Source organism: Plectropomus leopardus, chromosome 12 (genome assembly GCF_008729295.1).
Source record: "Plectropomus leopardus isolate mb chromosome 12, YSFRI_Pleo_2.0, whole genome shotgun sequence".
Taxonomy (NCBI): Eukaryota; Metazoa; Chordata; class Actinopteri; order Perciformes; family Serranidae; genus Plectropomus; species Plectropomus leopardus.
Genome location: NC_056474.1, coordinates 3354775 through 3379034, shown reverse-complemented (window position 1 = coordinate 3379034; position 24260 = coordinate 3354775). Strand labels below are relative to the sequence as shown.

The window sequence follows — 24260 nt, the reverse complement described above, 5'->3', positions numbered from 1 at the left end:
ACTTTAATGGTCAGCAAAGACTGATGCTGAACACATGCAGTACTGATGTTTATTTTATTTTTATTTATTCTTTATATTTGTTTGTGTGTAATGTTCAGTGGGTAAATTGTTAAATAAAAGTTGTTTTAAAAAGCAGCCTTCGTAGTACTTTTGCATAGTCATATCGGTGCAAAATCAGTGCACAATCCACATAGAAATGATGTATTTTCATTCCAGCTCAAAAGTTAGTAGTATATCAGTAATTGTTGAATTTCTCTACTATAAAATCTGTATCGGTCTCATATCGGCCGGGCCCTCACGAACACACATACCTCTGCTGCTGTATGTCCAGCTCTGACCCTGATTATATTTCCACCCTGCTCGCCCCACATCAGCAGTAGACATTGGGGGTTTCATCCAGCTCCTGGTCAAAAGCTTACTGCTGCCCCCAGAGCCTGCGGTCTGCCCACCAACAGTCGTAAAGAGACAGGAGGGACCCGGGACTCGCAGTCCTTTAAGTCTTTAAAGACTCTAAACGGTCTCCTACAGGGAGAGTTTAGACGGCCTGCGATGTTCGGGCTGGGAACACTGAACCGTTACACCCACAACATGTCTGCTCTGCTTCTCCTCGCTCTCCATCATGGGGTGAAGAAGGCGTTCACGTGTTTTAACAGACTCGGCTTTACCTTACCCCTGAGACAAGATGGCGGGCAAGTGAAGCATCTGGGGTCAAAGGTTGAGGCCACAGCGTTTGGTCATTAAATGTTTTCCAGGTCTCTGGTTGAGAGTTTTTAAAAATGTGGCAGATACTGTGGTGCGTGGTGCTTTCTGAGTAATTGATATCACAGGGAAATGTGATGCTGTATTTTAAGACCTCTAAAAAATTACCAAAATATAACATGCATGAATATAAAATGCTTGTATCTTAAAAATAAGGTCTCCAAATAAAAAATAAGCAATAATCAAATAGCTGAAAAATAATAATAATTGCACATTTTTATTCATTTTTTAGTCTTTAGCTTTCTCATTAATCAACAAAAAAATCTACTTTTAAACTAGAAGGTAATAACATAAAGATGCACATTTTTCTGTCCAAAATATGATTAATTTTGACATTTGACATTTGACACTTTAACTTCAATATTTTACACTTGGATTCAAGATTGGATTAATGCATTGATACAGAATTTATAATCCCTTTTTTGTGTGTTTTATTTAGATTTACAGAGAAAGTTCATTATAAAGCTGAATGCAGCTGTGCTCACACAAGCCTTGGCCTCTGCAACCAGCCTCCACCCCGTGGTGTGAGTGCATAAATAAATAGAATTTAAATAATAAAAAAGGAAAAGGAAAACAAAATACATGTAGAAAAAAAATCTGAATTTCTAACCAAAAAAAGTAGAGGATATTTCCACTGAAGCAAAATTTGGCCTTTAATTTGAGTTTTAATGAGTTTACTCTCATCTGTGCCTATTAGGGCTACAACAGAGATAATTGTCATGATTAATAAATCAATTTATTAGTCCATAAAATGTAAGAAATATAAAAAACAATTTCCCAGAACCCAACGTGTTCAGTTTGCTTCTTTTATTCAACCAACAGTCAAAAACCCAAATACTATTCATTCATTATCAAGGAAAAAGTAAAGCAGCCATTCAAATATTAAAAAAAAACAGCAAATGTTTGACAATTTTCGCTTAAAAAAATGATCAATAATCAAAATAGTCTGTGATTAATTTTCTTTTTATTGCCTAATTGATTGATACACATTGCAGCTGTAGTGCCTATCTAGGCAGAAATATAGCGCAGATGACTTCATGCAAAGTATGTAAGACAGTTATGCATAATAAACAGAATAAGGAAGCTCACCGGAACATGTCGACATACTTCTTGTAAATCCATAGTTGTCATATTCAGCATTTCCTCTTTCGTAATATTTCAGAAAAGAGCATCTGACTCGTACAACAACATCATTTGTGAAAATTTGTGTATGGGCACATGATTTTATACTATTTAGCATTGCCCTTTAGTCTTTCCAAACTGCCATAGAGTCTGTAATGGAGCGTGTTAAGTTCATCAGCGGGAGGCGGTGGGTAGCAGTAACCCCACATGACACCACAGTTCAGCCCTGCTCCATTTATCACAGCCTCATTTGGCCCAGAGCTCCCTTGGCTGTCTTCTTGTCTCTCCCCTACTGCTCTTCTTCTCTACTATCTGTCTCTGTGTTTCTTTGCTCCGCTGTCTTGGACAGTTACATTTAACACCACAGTTAGATTGAGTGTACAGCTGTTTGTGTGTAACTGTGTTCAGTACTGAGGTGATAGTTTGTGATGTTGCTTATTATGTTCCCCTTTGCACATTCTGCATGAAGTGACCAAACCACCTCACATTATCAAAAACTCAGGGTTGTGTTGTGCTGTCTTATATCGTACAGCTGCAGCTTTGTATTGTGTCCTCCCCTGTGCATGTGCAGCAGTTGAGGTAATGTGAAAAAGATGTGCACAGGGTTTGAAATGAGCTTTTCTTTCCAGCTGCCGCGTTGCTGGTGGATTACAAAATCTACTAGTCACTCAATAGATTACCATTGTTTTTTTTGGCGGGTGAGTGAAGCATTCACTGACATATTTTACCAGCATTTGACTTGTAGCTGGTGCTCATTTCCAACCCTGGATGCGTAGCTGCACTTTTTCTGTATTTGTATCAAATAAATGCATTGGCACTATGTGGGATGAAAGCTTTGATTGAATAAGGAACTCTCAGTTAACCTGAGACATGCGGGTGTGATGAGTTTGTTGATGTTGTTCCTTCAGTTACGACCAGAGTGAAAAGATTGATGAAAAAAGATAAAGGATGCATTTATTGAATATGCAGAAAATGTCAGAGTCGATGTGTAGTAGTAGGTAGCGATGGGCAATACATTGATTTTATTGATTGATGCAAATTTGTGGTTTAGGATGATTTTTAAAATGAAAATCTACATTTTCTCTTTTTAACTTCCTCTGCTACTCTCTTTGCCCCTCTTTGTGGGAGAAATGTGTCTCACTCTGAGATTCACAAGACTGAATCTCCCACAAACACCCGGTGAAAAACAGCCAACATTAGTGGAATCATTTTCCCAATGCGTCCCATAGGACAGGAAAAGGACCCGTTACTGAACATGTGAAAAGATTACTAGAGAGCTGGAGGGGATGTCATCTTACTACATTTTTCAGTTAGCTTTTGTTAATTCTTATTGCTAAAATCAAAGAAAAACTTGTTTTGAGTTATTTCTTTGTCATTTATTTTATGTCAAGTCAGTATATATCACCAACATTTAGTTGTACATATTTTCCAGTAAAAAAATGTGAAAGTCGGTTTGAGAATTTATTATTTGAGCAGTCAAGCAAAAGTCTTTAGTCTGTGACTTTAGTCACAGCTGTGCCAGCTAATGGTAGTGTTTATTTGAAAATCCAAAATCTCTGTTTAAAGTTACGGTTGGTGTGAGGTCTACTGTAGATTTAATCTTGGGTTTATGGCAAAGATTAGATTAATAAACAACATTTAAGGTTACTATTTTGCTAGTTTTTCCAAAAGCGATGAGATGACCGAATGTGAGACAAGAAAAATGTACATCAGGCACACATCACTGTAGGATGCAGGACATAAAACAACGTCCACAGTTAAAAAAAAGACTAAATTTTAGGGAGGCCTGTGTCGATAAAATTAGCATAATGAAGTCACATACTAGAGATCTACATAGAGATCTGATAGGCTGCTCCAGCAGCAAGACTGACCAATAAGGATCTTTAACTTGGCTTTAGTTGTGGGAAAGCTCACCCCAGAGAACAGAAACAAATAGATGTAATCAGCATTGTGTCCTGTGATAAATGCAGGCTTCTCTGTATCATGCTTGCATGCATGCACAGTGTTTCTGTGTTTCCGTTTTGTAGATATTTGTTTGTTGACGTGTGTGCATGTGCCTTTGTGTGGAGGTGCGTGCTGTTTGTGTACATATTGTGCGATATTGCGTGCCGCTCACATGTGTGACAGCCGGGCCTCAGAGGGGCAGATTCAACAACAGAGCAGAGGAGAGGAGGAGGAACGAGAGCAAAAGGCCAGTGTTGCTCAGCGGGCTGCGAATAACCGGCCTGAGGACATCAACAGGGCTGGAATGGAGTCAGAGAGAGAAAGAGAGAGGGGGGAGAGAGGAGAGGCACAAATAGGATGAGAGGAGGGAAAAGGGAAGACAGCAATTGTTTAGGATGGAAAGAGAGAAGAATAACGAGTGACATGGACTGAGAGCTGGAAAAAAAAGACGTATGAGTCAACGAGTACTGCTGTCATTTAGATGTGTTAAAGGTTTGACATCAGTGCTCGGACTGCAACGTTGTCACACTACAACTTGGGAAAGACCAGGAGGTAGTCACACACACACACACACACACACACACACACACACACACACACACACACACACACACACACACACACACACATTGTTCTTTTATTCTATTTCACCCTCCATCCAGATGTCCACTCAGCAAGGATCCAGATGGCCTGGATACCCTCCCTATAGTGGAGAGGTGCTTTTTGACGCACGCGCGCACAAACACACACACACATACACACACACACACACAAACACACAGAGCAGCATGGCCGTGTTTTTCTCTCTCTCAGAGGGAGGATTAACTCTCCTCATTAGCGCTCCCCCGCCCCTTGCCGTGGTCTCTCCTCCCCCTCCCTCCCCTGTTGGCTTGCCTCGCCGTCATTGGCTCCTTCTATCAGGACCACCGCTGACTGGATCACCGTGACTACAGGACACAGGGGAGCTGGGAGGAGGTGGGATGGGTTGATGTTGCCACGGTAATAGAGGAGGCGACCACTCACCGAATCATCGAGCTGGGGCTGAAATGGAAAAAAAAAGAAAAAAAATCAAGTGTAGGGGAAGCGGGTTAGAGGGTGAGAGAGGAGGGGAAAAACAATAACAACAACAGCGAGGGATTAGGCATCGGCCGAGCAATCAGGAAGTCCATTTAGGACAAAGCAGCGTTAAAAATCCTCCCAGACTTGATCGTCAGAGCTGAGCTGCCAGTCCGATTGGACAGCTGCTCAAAATCTGTGGAGGGGGGGGTAATAGAAGGACACAAAGGAAGGATGAAGTAAATAAAAGACAGGTGAAAAATGAAAAACAGCTCCTGTCTGTGATATTTCTCTGCTGGCGGTGAGTGCGAGGAGGTGAGCTGGCCGCTGTGATGCCGTGGGCACAGGAATAGAAACAGAGAGAGAGAGAGAGAGAGCGGGACACTGCTGGATATGAAGAGCATGCGTCAGCACTAAGGCAGGACGAACAGCAGAGATGAGCGAGGTGGAGAGCGAGGTACAGCGACAGACAGATTGAGGGTAGAGGTTATTGCCGTGGCGTGAGATGGGACGACAGAAATAGAGCCGGCTGGATTTGTCACCTCCAGTGCCACACCTTGGCTGCATCACCACCAGTGCACCATCCTGGCTGCAGCAGCTTCAACACGTGGGATTTCCTTGTCTGGGAGGACAATAACGACTATAGATCAATTTGGAACAAGCATTTTGACACCTCTGAAGATTACGCCACTGTTGTGTGAAAAGGACAAACCGCACTGTCTTTTCTGCTTTTCTTCACAAGAGGAAGAATCCCTGCCCGCCCACAACGATGCAAAAATAGGGATTTATGTTCATTCTGCATCAAGAATTACTGTCTGCAGCTTGCCAGAGGAATGAAGCTCTTTCCATAAAGATAAGCACCTGTGTTTTTACAGTCGGTGAACACAGCCCTGCTATCTCTGCGTGAACATGAGGAACTCATTGTCCGGCCATTTTCAAGGAACGCTGACTCAACCTAAATGAGGAAGACAATGAAGGTTTTGGAGGTGTTTAGCGGCAGCGTTCGAATGAAATAATGCAGAACTGTGCTGTGAGTGACACACAGAGAACTGAACTCATCTTCCTAATGACAGCACAGACCTCAAAGCACGCTGACTGACCGACTGACTGACTAAGCGCGTGGGTTGCTCACTGGCTGGAGCGGTGGCTGTTTGAGGTATTTGAGGACACGTAGCCCCGGGCAGGTACCGGCCGGGCGTCGGAGCCCCACCATGGGGGAGACGGCAGAGTACCAGAGGCTGCAGGAGACGTCAGAGTCTGACTACCAGCGGCTGCCCAGCGATGACGAAGAGGTAGACCTCCACAGTTTGATTATAGTATACATGGATAAACAATGGGCAATTTCAGCAGGTATTATGGAGCCTGTCAGAGGAAAATGAGAGGGTGTGAGAGGATGAAAGGCTTTGTTGTGGTGTTTTCAGAGGGAGGGGTATTTCTCACGCAACAGAATTTTAGGTTGAAACAACAGCAGTCAGGTTAACAGCAGATTACGGTTCTCAGCACTTATATGAAGGCTTTATTCCTGTTAAAAGTGCAAATCTTTTTTGGCAGTAACTTAAGCAACAGTGTTGCATCTTTATTGTGTGTACAGATGTGGATTTGGATGGGCAACATTTGTGTGTGTGTGTTTGTGGCATGCAGCAATCTACAGGGCTGAAAACTGAAGCGAACATGGAAGTGCCAAAAGTGACAGTTTCTCCGATGCCGCTTCAGTCATTCTCCATAGATGTCTGTGCGAAAATACCCAACTTTACAGCAGAAACAAACGTGTTTACAGCCTGGTACAAAAAACAGTTTTGGTCTTTAAAGCCAATTTCAACATTCATGACTCTATGGAGTTGAATTTTAATTTAGCTCAACTGTCAACATAATAAGTCTTAAAGTTGTGCATAATTAAGGGTGTGGCCACTTTGTGTGGCAGATGGATACCGTCTTTTGACAAGTCACTGTCGTGGTTGCAAGTTGGTTAGGTGATGTAATGCTTAGCGTAACCTCAGATTCATGGAGAATAGGTGTAGCCGTAGCAGCCATTGTTTCTGTATGTTTTCAGTTCATGAAAGTTAATTAATGTTTTGGTTGTCTAACCATGTAAACCAAGCTAGCAGCTAGCCTTAGGGTTATCTCCACTCTCTCATCGAAAAATGGTCACCTCTGCTTCCAAAAGTCCAAAATGGTCGTACCACATGGGTGAAGTCACGGTGTTTACATCCATTATCTTCTAAAGTCTGCAGGGTTTTCTCACACATTAATTTATCTGTGGCAGCCTGCCACAACGTAAACATCTGCCGCCACAACTGCATTTATGGAGCTGAACTGTTTATTGGGAATATTTGTAGTTTGGTTATTTACAGTACACTTGGGGCACATTTGACGCAGTGGAACTTAACTGTTCGTCCTGCTGGGTCCAAAAGTTTGCACTCACAAACATCTGCAAACAGCTTCTCTCATCTGTTGATGTGATTTGATCAGCTGTGAATGGATCGACAGATTAAATATCCACCCAGAGGAAAAAAAGTCACTGAGAGCTTATTGGCCTTCTGTGTGAAACACTGGCCCCATATGGGCCATGAATGTTAGTCAATATTCAAAGACAGTCATTGTAATGACATTTTAGTGTGTTTTCATTAACTCTTTGAAACCTGAAAAAAATGCAATGAGCAGCTTAACAGGAAATAACCCAAAAATGAGCAAGAAATTAGTAAAAGGTTACAATAAAATTTCAACAAAAAAACAATGGGAAAAAACAAAAATAAGGAAGTGGCCTGGAGGAAAGTAAATAAAAAAATATTAGCTTTCTGTAGCATAATTTTTAAATGGATAATAATGATTATTATAACTTATAGTTTCCCCTAGTTAAAAATCTTAATGGTTCCCTCCTCTGTCTCTTTTTTCAATTTTTTAAAAAAATGTCTTGCATTTTGGGGGACATTTTTGTCAGATTGCTGAATGCCTTTCCCCCCCATGTTTTTGAAAGAAATCAAACCAATTTGCTCACATTTCAGAAGTCTAAATGCTTGTGAAAGAAATGTGAAAGGTCTCTCAATGCAGCACAAGAAATGGTTAAGGTCAATTTGTGTATTGTTGGTGGTGAAAATTGTTTGCTCTTGACGAAGTGGCAAGCAAGGACATACAGCATTATTTTCGCTAATTTGTGTCAAGATAAGTCCTTTCACAGGAGACATTTTGACATGTGGCAGTATGAAATTTCAATAAAATTAATGTTGGCCGTATTCCACTTTGCGGCTTCAGTTTCATGGCCCTGGTACTGTGCACGCTGGCTCACTGTCACACTGTCATCACCTACCTGAGTCACGCCTGTGCTTTTCCTACTGCGACCAGAACAAAATGTGTGCTGTGAAAAAATACTTAATATATAGAATATACATCTGTTTATCTCTGTAAGCGCTCCTTTTTCTGTCGCACAGATCCAGCTCTTTTACACCCGTATGTCACCATCACTCCCCTCAGCCACCACATACTCACACTCACCACACAGCAGCACTTCTCGCCCACACACAAGGCCGGCCGCTGTGTGTGCGAGTTCTTGAATGCAGAACCATGAGGTCATTGATGAGGTGCTGCTGAATGAGCTCGGTGACAGGCAAACTATGACATTTTATAGCCTCCCACCTCTTCCGCAAACCCCCACGTCCTTTCACAAACCCTGTGATGTACAGACAGGCTTTGCTGTTCTTTTGGCTCGTTTGGGGCCAGCAGCGCCTTTTCCACTTTGCTGTCAGTGTTCTTACCTTTTTAAAATCTTTATTGGTAACAAACTGTTGGGAGGCTGATCGGAAATGTGGCAAAGAGAGAGAGAGCGAGAGAAGGGGGAGGACATACAGAAAAGTTCTCGTCTGGATTTAAAAAGTGTTTATCACTGCAGTGAATTTGCTTGTGTTGATATTGGCTTGTGGGAGAGAGGCTAAGTGTCCCCCGTGGAAAAAAATATGTACGGTAGTCAACAGCAAGAGACAAAAAAGTTTTTGATTGTCTCACTTGTGCCATAAATTACACACATGATGTATTTCAGTTTAAAAGCTAATTCTACAAGTCAAGAAAGTTGCAGTAGTTGTAGTTTCGTGTGAAAATTCTCAAATTTATTTAAATATACGTCACCAACGCTTACGTAACCAGGCAATGTTCCATCCACAAATGTAATGTGTCTTACCTGAGGTTTTTTTATGTGTGACTACTGGTGTTTTTTCTGCCACAAAGCAAAAGAACGAGCAAGATCTGTTGCTTGTGAGCACATCCTGGTTCAAAACAAAAGGGCATCATCGCTTCAGCGAGAGAAGTTATGGCAGGTGTGTTTTGAATCCTGAATTACTGAACCACTAAGGATGTCACGAGTACTGATACTTAGGGACGTAATTGATGCCAAAATTCTGAAAAAGTGACAGCACTTGTTTTTCTAGTTAACATTTTTCTGGCTTCAGTGAGAGAGAAAGTTGTGACATCCTTTGAATTTTTGACATGTAGTCTTTCTAACTGTGTATTTTCAGTATTTTCTTCAACAGTTTTATGACATACTGCAACTTTCTTGACTTGCAAGAAATCTATCTTTTAAACTGACAAAAATGTGTCATTCACAGTATATTTCAAACACAATGTGTCTCTCGCTGACTAGATCATTTTTGAAGTACCAACAAGTGGTAGTGAATTAATTTTAATTTGATTTCATTATCAGATTTCTCTGAACATTTTCTTGCAAAATGAAAGAATGAATGAATGAATGAATATTTATTTTGAACATGTAGAAAAAAAACAAAGTGAAAAAACACGCAAAAAAAGCAAACAAGCCTTACAGCCAAGTGCAATAAACAAAAACAAAAAAATAATCAGGCCATTTAAACTTTAATATCACAGGTCCAGAAATGATTATTTTTTTTATTCCTACCCCAATAATAATAGAAGAAGGAGATACTCGAATAAAAAAAAATCTGTTTTGCTGCAACCCAGTCGGCAGAATAAATGCTGGTATTGCACCTTGCTACAAATCATGAATACCTGACATATGTACGTTTTGTTGTGCATACTTTGAAACATTACATTTGTAGTTAATATGACAAAAGCAGTGATGTCTCTTTAAAAAAATAGTCACTTTTTATGGCACTACATCCCAAAAACAAAGCAATGAGTTGGTCTCAAACAGTAGTCTGCAGCTTGGTCGGCGTCTCGCTTAGGTGTCATGCCATCCACCTTTCCCTCCATCTTCAGATGACAAAATCAACTTTTATACTATGTCAGTTGGGAAAAGTTTCTTCTGGCACTTGGGCTGCCTGACAGAAAGGGGACTTTGCCTCTCTTTATCGTGCAAGTTTTTCTACCGCTACTAGTATTAAAAGATTTGAAACGACACCCAGTGTGCACTGGGATTGACTCCAGGCCTCTCCGACCTTGTGGAGGATAAGCAAGTATTAAAAAATGGATGGGTGGATGAATGTGTAGATCTGTGCAACAGTTTAAATATCATGAATGTGGACTGTGTGCGGGTGTTTAGGGTCTGTGTGCTAGTTCAGCAGAGTTAAGCCGGTGGACCCTGCAGCTGTCCTGGCTTCTGTGGGCTGAATCAGATCACTCTCTCTCTACAGCTGCAGCTTTGTGCTGAACACAGCGGTTTGCTGATTTTAACACACAAACTTTAACAGACTGCATGCACCCATCTCTGTCAGAAACCCACAGAAATGTTAGAATTAAACAGACGTACACAGAAACAAAGAGAGAGAAGAGCAGTTCAAAGGCAGACAAAAACAGATAGATGTTAGAGTCGGCTGACTCCCTTCAAATGCACATTGTTTATCACAGCAATCCTTTTTGCTTAATACAGATTCAGTCCCATGTTCTGGGGGATGAGTGGATTAGTGAGCTTCCAGCATCACTACATTGTTGAGCATCAGCTGTATTTTTTTTTTTATAAATCAAGTATCATAAATATTCTCTGCCTATCTCCAGGATTCCCACAGTCATGGAAAATCAGGGCATTTCACAAGCACATTTTTATGGCCTGGAAAAGGTATAGAATTAGCAAAAATCATTGAGAGTTTTGGAAAAGTCTCAGAATTATTAACCCTAAATTGGCTAGATTTCATTCAAAAATGAGCATTTTATAAGGCCAAAAATATCAAGAAATTAGTGAAAAGGACGAGAAAATTACCTGAAAATTGTCAAAAAAAAAAAATAGAGCAAAAGGGAACACAAAAACAATCAAGGAAATTACCTGAAAAAGTGCTTAAAAATAATAATAATGGTTAAATATATATATACTGTATAACTATATACAATTATGATTATAAATATAGTTTTTTTTTAACATTTTTCCCTTTCCATTTAAAAAATAATTGACTTCTTTCAAAAACATGGGAAAAGGCAACACGCAACAAGCAGATCACTTGTGGCGTCTGACACAATGTCATAAATTGTTGTCGATACAGGTTTTAAAGTGTTAAAAATGATTGAAAGTTTTGGAAAAGTCATGGGATTTTGTTGTTTGTAATGAGATGGTTACAGTAATCTTTCGTGAATGACATTCAACGTAACGTAACAACATTTATTTGCTGTATCTGTTTCACGTTTGTTAGTTAATTTTCTCCCTGCATTCTCTCTCTTTCTGATTTCATTATGGTACCTTTAAAAGTCACAGAGAAGTTTTGAAGTTTTATCAGTGGAAATGTGTGGGAACCCTGTATGTCACTGCAGAACATTTCGTGCTACATATGTTGTTCACACGCCGTTGAGTGTCTGCAGGAGGTCAACCATCATTGACCGACATTTTTCACAAACGCCCTCCTTTCCCCTCTTAACCAGCTTTAGGGGATCAGAGACGAGATCACTTAGGATGGGTGTTTTTTCATGGCGGAGGGGATGTTAGGAAGCATTAGTGGGGGTTGTTTTGGCATTCTGGCATTATGCATATTAGTCCAGGCTACCAAAAGGGGACACATATGTCGTGTGTTCGCCTGGAAGCAGCCTGTTTGTGTCCTAAACTTTTTTCATTCCCACAGTCTGTTCTTCTCGCCCACCACCACTCGCTGCCTCTCCTCTCCTGACTCTGTGAATGATGAGGTGGCGTGGGGTGGGGGGATTTAAGGAGAGCGTAAAAAGCCAGACTTTGACAGAGGGTTACAATCTGTGAGATCAGGAGTGACGCACCTCTGTGTCTGTGCACGCAGGCCTCCGTCAGAGGCGTCGGCTTGTGTGTAGATATTTTTCTTGCACAGTTGTAAAAAAGGATTAATGATGTTTGTTCAACTACTCCTTCACTCTGCTCTGCCGGTTTTTGGCACCAGCCACCAAACCACAGATTGATGCTTTGCCACCAAAAGGTTGCGACTTATTTTAGAAATGCACTGGCAGCGGGTCCACCCGTATCCACTAAGCCATCTTAATTCCCAACACTGTACGTCAGTGTGAATTCAGCCGATGTGAGTGCATGCCTCTGCGTGCCTGTGTCTGTGTACAGTGAGCATCATATTACAGAATCAAGCATAATGTGTGTGTGTGTGTGTGTGTGTGTGTGTGTGTGTGTGTGTGTGTTGAAGAGCTCGGACAAAATGCAGACCTCACACAGCGCTTTGTTCTTCATAATCTCATTAGCCGGTGAGCCTCTAATTTGATGTCTATTCATGATAATAAAGTCTACACGGTCAGATGTTTAACTGGGGCTTAGCATCCTTTCATATTCCAGCTGAGCAGCCGTTGAGTCATACTACTGTGTGTGTTTGTGTACACAGAAGAAAGAGATGGAGGCCAGATAGGAGCAGCCGGAGAGGCCGACAGTCGCCGCTTCTTTGTGAGTGTGAGGGAACAAACAAGTCAGTCACAACTGGAGAGTTTTATTTACTCTCATTTCAGTGTCTGTAAGAGAGAAATCACTTGACTGTGAACATATTTAACAAATTAACAAGACAAATAATGTAGTTGTTTCTAGCTTTGTACAGACTGAGGTCCACATTAGAAGGTAGATGTATGAATGAGATTTCAAATATGGTCTGAAAGAGCATTGCACTTTCCAAAGCTGATGGGCCCTCATGGCAAAAGCACGGTCACCTTTAGTTTTAAGGCTCAACTCTGAAACAGCCAGAAGGGCCCCTGAGGATCTAAGGCTGCAAACTGGCTCATAAGAGGTTATCATTTCTATTATGTAGCTTGGGGCCAGAACCAGATGAGCTTTAAAACTGATCAGTAAAATCTTAAAAATCAATTCGAAAACGAACAGGGAGGATCGGGGTGATGTGATATAATTTGTTAAAACCAGCGAGAAGCCGAGCTGCTGCATTCTGAACTAGTTGGAGGTGGGAAAGTGATTTTTGATTTATGCCAGAGAGGAGGGAGTTACAATAGTCTACAATTAGTGCATGAATTATCTTTTTCTAGGTCTGAATGGGAGAGTATCGATTTGATTCTGGAGATGGTTCTAATATGCATTAAACAGGACCGGACAACTTTATTGATATGTGGTTGGAGGGTTAGGTCAGAGTGGAATATTTCTCCTAGATTTCTGGCGGCAGGCTTAATATTATCTGATAGAGGACTGAGGGCATTTGCTATGGGGCTGATAAGTTTAGGGAAACTCGACAGTATGATTTCTAATTTTAAGTTGAAATTTTTGTGCCATCCAACAGTTAATGTCACTGAGGCAGTTTTAAGTTTGTTCCGTTTCTCAGCTGACTCGTTAAATCCTGATTCTCTTCATGTCACTATGAATACAGTGCAATATACAAAGCAATCAGCATAAAGTGACCTAATGCAAAAAAGATCCATCCACCTCACTGAATACTCCATCACAGAGTTGGTGCTACCTAGTGGTGTCACGGTGGAGCTGCAGGTCCACTTACTGACCATTAATCGTATTGGTCTAATCTGCTTAGTGAGAGAGCAGCTGACGGCACCGTGACACATTCCTTCCACTGATTTACATCAGAGTAAATTTTGGGATATGTGATGCTCTACATACACTGCTCAGTAAACACTGCAGCATCACACATTCAGTCCCCTAAATAACTAAATGTACTGTACTGTCCACTTCTTTCGCATCATGTTTATGTCAGTGTTTCTGAGAATCAGCTCTTTTTTTTATCAGACTTTTTCTCCAAAAAATCTTTATTTTTGTTGAGATTTTAAACCCAGCAGTTAGGGCTGCAAGTAGCGATAATTTTCTTATTGATTTATCTGCCCAGTAGTTTCTTGATTATTGTCAATCAAATTTTAGAAAATAGTGAAACATGCCCTGTGCGATTTCACTGAGCCCAAGGTGACATCATCAAATAGCTTGTTTTATCTGACCAGCAGTCCAGAATCCAGGTTATTATCATGTATGACTAAGAGAAGCATCAGATTCTCATATTTGGAGGCAATGAGCAATTCAGCAATACATGGCCCCAAAAATAGCAAGAAATTAGCAAAAAGTTAGAAGAAAAGTACCGGAAAATTAGCAAAAAAAATTGAAAGAAAGAAAGAAAGAAACTATTTTTAAAATATCTTTTTAAATAATGTTTGTGTGTATGTATGTATGTATATATATATATATATATACATACACACACACATATATACATATATTTTTTAAACTAAAACTAATTTTGATCCTCATTTTCTTTGTCACCTTTTACTAATTTCTCGCAATTAGTGAGACATTTCTCGCCAAGTTCATCATTGCCTGAATCCCCATGTTTCTGAAAGAAATCAAACCAATTTGCACAAGTTTCTAAGGGTTAAATAGCTTGTAAGTCATGTCTGAACGTAGCACAAGAAAACTGGTGTCGAAATAGGGTCTAAAGGTTAAAGAGGCATTCTTTCTTTCTTTCTTTCTTTAATATTTGTTAATTAATTTTCTTTTAATCTGCTAATTGACTAATAACACTATCAGCTGTGCAGAAGAGGCTGTTACAGGCTTTTTGTAAAGAGGCTAATTGTAAAGAATGCAGGCTATTTTCATCATCTGAGAATTACATAACTGTTCCTATACTAAAGCAAACATTATTTTCCTATTTGTCATCGCAGTAAAACTGACTTTACTGCGGCTGAAGCACATTCGCCAACTTACAGTTAAAAAGAGTTCTCAGCAGAAAACGTGTGGACTTCAGGGAATTTGTGTGCCATTAATGGCATAACTCACTTCAGGGAGATGTGTTTCCAGACTCTGTGTGTGTGTGTGTGTGTGGTTTGAAAGAGGAGGAGAGGGCTTTTTTTTTTCCTCCTCCTGTCCTGTCACATCCTGTGTGCTCGTTGATTTAGAGCCAGATTCTTGACGTCACCTCTGCCGCTGAGTGACTGTGTGAATGAGACAACTGATGGCTGAACGAGTCCAGGAGGAATCCACACCTAAACTCTTAAAATGATGGACAGTGGAGCCAGCTAGCCCCACTCATAAAACATTTGTGAGAGCGCATGAAAAATAAAAGGTACTCTCGAGACTGTGGACCTTTAGGAGGTTTGCAGCATCCTGTACTGTGTGTGAGGGAGAGTTGGAGCTCTGAAGCAGTATGTGTGATGAGGAGAGTGTTTTTCTGATTTTGTAGTGGAAAACTTGCAGGCTTGATTAGAAACTCGATTTGATTGTTAAATACAATACAGGGAGCAAAAATGATCAAAAATATGACTTTGTTGTGTGTAAGAACTTTGTATTTTTTATTTTTTATTTGGTTAAATACTGTCTTCATTTAAGAAAGCATCTCCGTAACTCGCCATATGTGACCAAGGGAAAACAGTGTTGATATTGAGCCCATGTGCAATGACTTGGACACAAAGTGCTTGTCCTTTTTTTCTATTGTTGCTACATTTTCTTCTCTCGCTTTCCATCATTGATGTGGTTAGTTTAGACAGTTATGAGTGAGGGCAAAAGAGAGAAATCCTGTTATTGACTTTTTCTTTCATGTTTTTAATGATATTTTGATGAAGAGTGTCAGTAAGACAAATAGATTAAATGTATTAAATGTTCTTCAATTATAGGTACGAATTGCTTACGATGTTCCAACAGATATTCAGAGAAATATTTAGCCTAAAGTCTTAATGCACACCGAAGCTCTTTTCTGAATGACCGTTCCTGCGTCAGCTTACGTCACAGCAAATCAGATAAGACAAGAAATACTGCTCGCCTTGTTGCAAATGGAGACATGTAGTCACAAACCAACATACCAAAATCATAGCACACAGCACCAGATGCCCTTCAGACATATCTGCTGTCCTGTTTTTAATTAAAGCCTGAACTTTTATGACAACATCCGTATTTTGTTGTTGTTTTGGCTTTCCCTGCTCTGTGTGACTCCACCGTCTGCTCACCTCCCTTCCTTCCTAGTAAACACAAGACATCCTAATTAAAAGCAGAGGAGAGTGGCGGTGAATGAGGAACATGGAGAGCAAAATATCCAGTCAGAGGCAAAAAGTCAAACACTGAATAGGTTTATTAAAAAGCCAAGAAGAACAAAAAGCGGGGAGAACAAAAAACCTGCGATATGACAAAAGCAATAGCTTTTATTAATCGGCTCTGGTGAGAAACGGAGCGATCGGGGGCTTTCTGCTGCGGGTCTGAAAAGCAGCTGGTAAGGGTTTGTTTATAGTCAGCAGAAGAGGAGAGAGATAACATTTTTGGAGGATTAGAGGCAGGAAATAAAAGGCAGCACCAAATAAAGAAGAAAATGCAACGGGTTGGCCAGACCCTGGGGAGGGAGGGAGGGAGGCTGAGAGAGGGGATTAATGACGGAGTGAGGGAAAGGGAGAAAAAAGGGTGAGGTTAGGACTTTTTATGCTGCAGTGGTAAAAGACAGAAAAGACGTCAGAGAGGAGGAGGAGGAGTAGGCGAGGGCAGGTCTTGTTAAGATAATTGTTTTTTTATTTTGAGCTGTAAATTTAAGTGTTAACCACAGATCGACATCTGCTGCCTCTTTGTCTTCTCTATTTGTACTATTGCAGAATGATTCAGTGTTGTAGATGTGTGATTGTTTATACGCTAGAAGTGTTTCTGCGTCATGATGCTACTGCTGTCTTTCAAACATGCTTTTTAGGTTGAAAAATGACAAGTATTTAAACCTATGAACTCTGAGCAAACGGTACAGTTTCACCCATTGCACCCAGGACTGCGACCCACTGGCGGGGGACCACTGCTTTAAGCTCACTATGCACGCTGCGATTTTGGGCTGTCTCGGACGAAAGATGACCATCGTGACAGAAACCTGGTGATATCTTTGGTTGTGGCTCTAAAATGGTGTTGCTACGCTGCAAAGAAAAAGAGGTTTAAGGATGGCTTGTGCAATTGAAGACAACCAGGGATAAAATCCTGACAGCATCAGAAATTTGGGATGTGAATTTCACTATGCGACTGCTGTTATAGGTTTTTTGACCTGTCCTTGTCCCTGGAGTTTATACCACAAGAGTGTGGCTCAAAAGTGGTGTCAGTGATAGTCAAACCAAAAACCCCAAAAGTGGAACTTCTCCACTGTGGTGAATTTTAGAACAAGCTGGGATAATGAGAAGAGATTGAGTAGTGGAGAAGGGGAAGAAGTGGTCGTGGTTTTGCGTGTGTGCGTGTGTGCGTGTGTGTATGTGTGTGAGTGTGAGTGTGTGTGTGTGTTTGGGGGGTTGCATCACAGGAAACAAGCTCTCCATCCTGCAGTTGAATGTGACCCTTTGGCCCCGGATCAAATGCTCCTCCGGGCTGAATACCATGAAGCCTCTGTCCTCTGCACCACGCACTGCTCTGCACTGCATGGACCGTCTGACTGCCTGCAGGAGGGAGAGGAGGAGGGCAAGAGGGACAGAAAGATAGGGTGAGGAGTGGAGCAGGGGTAAAGTAGTGCAGGGGGATAGGAAAAGGGCTACGGGGGGAGAAAGTGGGAGATCAAGTCATAAGAAAGATGATATAAACGCATCGCTGTTCTGTGAAAGCGACCAGACACACATCTTGTTGCACCCTAAAATGTGAAACCAGAGACAGTCACTCGGTCTCTCGCCCTGCTGGCTGCCCGACTGGCAAGTGATTGAATCGGGGAGAAGTCGCTCCTATTTTTAGCCCCACGCTCGATGGAGGGATGGAAAAGCAAACAGACAGTAGCTGCATGCGCAAAGACAGAAAGAGAGAGAGAGGGCGTCTGTGTGTGTGAGAGAGAGAGAGAGCGAGAGAGAGGAAGGGAGGAAGGAGGAGTGACTTATTTGTGAAGTTCTGCAACTTTGGATCACTGGCTCACTGCTGTTTGAGGAGCACACATGGCTAGACTGGGCACAGGGCCGAGCTGAGAGGCTTTCTCTGCGAGCTCTTAATCACTCCACAGACTTTTTTTCAACATATTAAAACACAGTTTATGTTCTCCTTTGCACGTTGAAGTGCTACATGGATGCCTCTTCGCCGTCCCCGGGGAGCTGCAGCTGAAGAAGGGGCTTACTGGACGATTACCCCGCCATGGAATGTTGTAGATTTGCGTACAGGATCTTAGGAAGTTTTTCTTCCCCCTCTCGGCTTTGGGGCTGCTGGTCTGGATCCGAGGAGCGCCTGCGCTTCTTTGAATTCCCTCAGAGACTGGTAACGTCAAACTGGGAGGACTGTGGCTCTGGTAGTGATCTAAGAGACAAACAGCCACCTCTGGCCATTTAAACGCACATTTAAAAAAATATACATATTTTTTTGCACCTACACTCATCCAGACGAAAGGAATTCAGGATGCGGCGTTTTGACAAGCTGAAAAAGTCATTCCCCTTCCTGGCACACTTTCACGTATATCGAGTAAGTCTGGTGTCTGTCTGATGTCTGCTCTCCACTGAGCGATTTTTATCATTTGGAAATATAATATGTGATATTAGTAACTACAGTCAGGATCATGTGGTCTATCCAGATGTTTGAATGTAGTGTTTATATCATGAATATGGTGGAGGTCAGTGGTCTGACTCTGTGTGTGTGTGTGTGTGTGTGTGTGCTCTCCAGCTGGACTGGGGCTGTCCTCTGGGAGGGTTGTTGTTATTGCAGCAGGATGTTAGAGCAGAACAGATCTAATACAGGACATGGCTTTGGCCAGGAGTTGTGTGTGTGTGCGTGATAGCATATGTGTGTGTGCGTGTGCATTTCTCCACCACCATGAGGAATGAGTTCAGGCCAGAGGCATTTCTCAGCAGGGACATCATGTTGTTTCTCTGCATCTGAATTCCTGCATCCCTCTCTCCGCTCTCTGTGTCATACTTTCTGTCTGGTTCTCTTTACTTTTCATTTGAAACTGAAAACCAGTTGGTCTGTGCTCCTGATGTTGTAACATTTTATGTTCCTGAAAGAAAAGAAATCTGCACATGTGGGGAAATGACACTATTTAGAGCCCTTATGCGGGACTTCTGGCCCTGGTTGGATTCCTCAGGGTCCTGCCACATGTCACACTTAATGAAGTTTGAACGTAGAGATTCTCCTGCTGACCTCACACCTCCTCAATGTGAATCTTCCTCCTCATCCTGTTATAGAAGCAGTCAAGATAAGCATTTTGAAATGACTACTTCACACCCCGAACCACCATTTACTCCCCCCATGTTAGATTAAATTAATGAGGAAAACTTTGTTTTTCTTGCGTGCCTCCACAGAGAACGAAGATGCCAAAACAGAAAAAAATTCTTAATGAATTGCAGTGTTAGGGGGTTGTGGTTAACAAAACATATGTTTACAAGCTCTGACACATCTTGTGCAGTATAGTCTCATTTTATCCAGCTGTATGCTCAGTGTAAAGCAAACAGCCCTTTCTGATGTGGAACTGAATGGTAAGTCAGACTTATCTATGCTCTCTTTAAAGCCAAACTCCCCTGACAAAAACAGCAATTTTACCTCGCTGGTCTACCACTGCCTCGATTATTAGTTTGTTTGTTATTGTGTGACTTTGGTGAATCCGAACTAAACCTTTGAAACACCAAAGTCATGCAGTTACACAAACAAACTACAGATTGAGGCAGCAAGAGACCAGCAGCGCCTGTGTTCAGTGAGGTAAAATTACAGCTTTTTTATATGGAGTCTTATTGTGCGAACTTTGGTGTTTTAAAGGGTTAGGCCAGACTAAACAAAGTCACAAAATAGGACAAACTAAGAAACTGATTGAGGCGATAGACAAGTAGCTCCTGTGTTCAATGAGCTAATACAAAGATTTTGGTCTCCAGATTTTGCTACAGAGTGGGCGCTCTTTACTTTTATGCTGCTCTTTCGTACAGGCGGATGCGGACAAGATGCATTGGCTTGGAAGAGGAGACGTTTTGCACTGCAAGGCTCCTAGATAGCATTGTCTTCTGCTTTCTGTTTAGAAGTGATGAATTTACAGCTCACAGCAACTTAATACTGGCTTTTGTTTGATATCTAGTGTCAGCCAAAATCTTCTGTTGGGCAGTATGCTTTATTATTAGATTACAACATGAATTTCTTTGTCACACAACATCTCGCTGTACCCTGTTCAAACTTAAAAACTTTACATGAGAAAAAAAGAAAATCAGAAATTAGTATTAAACAGCCAAATCTGATTGGAGTGGCATTATTCTGAGTCACGTGCAACACTTAAAAAGGATTTTCTTAGTTTTTGGGTTCTTTATTTTTTTTGTGAATGATGTGAGAAAATCAAGTTTCATTTCACTAATTCAGTGTAACACAGGGTGAGTAATTGATATGCAAATGGTCTTTTGGAGGGATGAAGTAACTCTTTTGATATTGTTTATGACAACATGACGAGAAGAAAGAACAGCTCAATCTTTGTTTCCTCCCACAACGTTATTTAAGTGTAATTTGTGACAATTTTTCTTTGTCAGACTGAAGACAACCCATCTTAACCACCTCTATAAATGAATGAATGGCAACCAATTTCTGTACAGCACCTGTCTCCAAAAAGGGTAAAACTTAATCTCTTGTTCAATGAGTTTTGTAAATTGGTTAACAAGTTGACAGAGAAATAAGACCGAAGGGCTTAAGCACCTTGATTTTGACCCCTCATGCCTTAGATGTGACACTGTCATGGAAAGAGGCCCAAGAGGAAGCTGACTTGCGTCTTTGGCTTGGCTCAGTGAAATAACACATACATGTTGACTGCCAGGGGAGATTACTCTCGGGGCTGCGCTGTGGAAAATAAGAGGTCTAATAGTTCATGGTGTATGCTCCATAGAATATGTTGAGCTTTACAGAGAAATGTTACTTTGGTGGATGCATAAGAACGTTTGTTTAAATATTGTTGTGGAAAACTTTAAAGTCTTGATTGCATGAACTGCAAACCAAATAAACATGTCACATGTTAGGAGAGCATTTGGCTCAGCTTAGCGAGGTAGTGAACCAGCCAAACAGACCGCTGTATCGTCTTTCTCAGGGTACGGGTCAGGCATGATGCAGCAAAATGCAAAATATGGAGACGGATTCAAATGACTGCAGCTGTAGTTGATCCTAAAGCCACAGGCACCGCAGGCATTCGGTGCAGCCTGCATCTCTATAAAGTGGATCTTACAGGTTAATAGCAGCCTCAAACCAGAGGATTTGTCTTCAGACATACATCAAAGAATCTCAAAGTGTGCATTTTAACAGAAAAAAAGCTACAAATACTTTGTTTTGACCTGATTAAGTGGACTTCGGAGAGCCGAAGCTGCATGTTTGGACTTCGCTAAAGAGATATCACCTGACCCACTTTTACGTACGTTGCAATGGATTTGTATCATGACATCTGGCATAACCATTGGGGATTGAGCCCTCCCAGGTCCGACCTCACATCAATAATTCATGGAAAATACAGGACCACTCACTTTCCATTTTTTTTTAGCGATTTGGCACCGGTCATCTGTCAACTTTATTTTTACGGACCAGCGTTAGGTATGTGTGAGAAAGAAAAAAATCACAGTCATTAAGGACGAGGAAGCGACCTCTAACCAAGCCCATTAAGAAGTTTAAATGACAGAAAGGAAGCTGTGACCTCTGACACTTTTCTCCGGACCTTGCAACCTCGTCGCAGCCAGCACAGGAAGTTCCTCATTCACGGAGTGTAATTACAACTCAGTGGTGCGACCCCTCCGCCCCCGAGCATCCACCCGAAAGGTCTCCCTGTCAATCTCTGCGGATTAGGGATGTTCGTCATTTTTTGAGTTGATTAGCTTGCTTCTCGTCCCCGCTGAGACTGGGATTAACACAGTGGACCAGTATGAACAGGTGGATTGGAGGAGTAGACGAGCTTTTGCAGTGTTTCATTTTCAAAGTTCTCTCTTGATTTTACTCTCTATTTAATGCTATTATCTTGATTAGTAGCCTTGTTGACGTTAGTTATTGTTGAGAAAATGTTTTTCTGTTTCTATCCTAATATTAATACAGCAAATACATACAGCTGTATACACACAGCAAAAAACTACAGGTTCTAAGCTTCATTTCGATGTATAATTTAGGGGCTTTGAAATAAGTCCAACTTAATAACCTGGCTTTTCTCTTGCTACTGGAGCGCAAAACAAGTCCTATTTCTTGATGCGAGAGAGTGACAGACAATTTTCAATAATGTGTGCTAAATTAAACTAAACTAATTAGTAAAAAAAGACCTGTATTGCAGACAGAAAGGGCATCTTTATCTCGTGGGGACTCACAGTATATGAATTGATTTGATGAAACCAACATGTCAATCATGGCGTTTTTCCCCCCAAATAATAATGAGCAACTTCTGGTAGAATAAATACGTTTTCATCACATTATTTCAGCTTATCTGAATTAACGTATTCACATTCAGGTATATCCTCAAGGGTTATGAAGAAGCTTATCTCGGATTTAAGATGACTTTGGTCTACATGTGCTAGCTTCAGCTTGTTATGTTAAGTAGACAGTGATGGATGGTGTTTTAAGCTCGGGTGTTGTGTTTTGACGTTGAAGATTGATGGTCTGACTCAGTGTCTTGAGGCGGGACGTAGTACAGTATATATGTTGTGGTTAGATTGTTTAGGGCTCTCCCGTTTGTCTTCACTTACACTTATGAACACCAGATGTGCATCATGTATCTCTGTCTGTTGCATGACTGATTTTCTGCCTAAAAATGCCACCTTCTGGTTCCAGAGTAGTTATTAACCTATTTACATGCTGTTGAATTGTTGACTAAGTAGTATATTAACACCACAATGACACAGGATCTGTGTAATCAAAGACTACTTAAAACTTTCAAAGTAAAATTAGTGTACGCTGTGCAGCGAATGCTATGTTCACCCCCTCTCGCTGCTCTCCATGTCCTTGTTTATGTGATGTAAATTTGGGCAACCCATTCTGCAGCATGTGTGTGCCCATATGTGTGTGTGTGTATGTTTCTGACTATTCGTGGACTCTGATGTAAATGTCTGAGCGCCTGAGCAGGTATTTCAGTGGGCTGTAAACGATTTCCTCTCTTTTTCTGCAGAAAAGAATGGTTTGATTGTTGCTAAATGACTTTCTTTCACGCTCTATTTTGTAGCCAAGCATTGAGAAAACCGCTGAAAGAATATTGAACTCAGTTTCCTGTATTCTTTGTGTGTGTGTGTGTGTGTGTGTGTGTGTGTGTGTGTGTGTGTGTGTGTGTTTGCAGAAACTGGGCAGTAGCATGCAGTGTGAGGAGGGCACAGAATGGCTGCTAGAGCTGCTGATGGAGGTGCAGCTGCAGCAGTACTTCCTGCGGATTCGAGATGACCTTAACGTCACGCGGCTGTCACACTTCGACTACGTCAAGAATGAAGACCTGGAGAAGATTGGCATGGGTCGACCTGGTGAGAAACTTTGTGTGTGTTTGTGGGTAATGTACTAAAAAGAGTGTTTGTTTGAGTGTTTTTTAACAATAATAGCTATTATTATCTATTTCATTCTACTAAAACACCGAGTTCTAGTTCAGTTCCGCTGAAATCCTGGAAATTGTCGTAGTTAATATGAAAAATAAGTTATTTTAAGAATCACATTAGACTGAGCAAAGTTAACGTGAGCAGGTGGCAGCTGTTGATTTCAGTGACCTGACCCATCTTAAAAACTCTCTGGTCAATCCCCGAATCTAATCGACCTCTGGGGGAGAGGGCCAATATTCGCCACTGGTGTCTCTGAATGTGCGCTGGCTCTCTTTCTCTGTCGGTGTCTCTGCTGGTGTCTCCGAATGTCTGCTCGGTCTCATTCTCCGTCGGTGTCTCCGCCAGTGTCTCTGAATGTCCGCTCCGCTCTCTTCTCTGCCAACAACAAGCAGTAGATAGAGCACGAATCCCATGTAGAGGCTTTGTCCTCGCAGTTCAATTCTCGGTGCTTTGCTGCATGTAGCCCCCTCTCTCTCTCCCCCTTTCACACTGTCCTATCAATCAAAGGCGAAAATGCCCCCAAAAAATATCTGAAAAAAAATGTTTTTCTTAATGGAAATGCAAAAATTAAATTCATCTGTACTCACCACATCACAGCCTTTCATACTCTAAGGTAATGAAAGACAAAT

The 24260-nt window shown here is 41.4% G+C and overlaps 1 protein-coding gene across 1 annotated transcript in view; it reads left to right on the top strand.

The window, feature by feature from the left end:
• The first annotated feature begins 18076 nt into the window (after positions 1-18076).
• LOC121951221 (activated CDC42 kinase 1-like) overlaps positions 18077-24260 on the top strand; it is a 34180-nt gene continuing 27996 nt past the window's right edge. The window contains 2 exon segments of the mRNA XM_042497472.1: positions 18077-18592; positions 23385-23562. Coding sequence (XP_042353406.1) covers positions 18530-18592; positions 23385-23562 — 241 coding nt within the window. The 5' untranslated portion in view covers positions 18077-18529.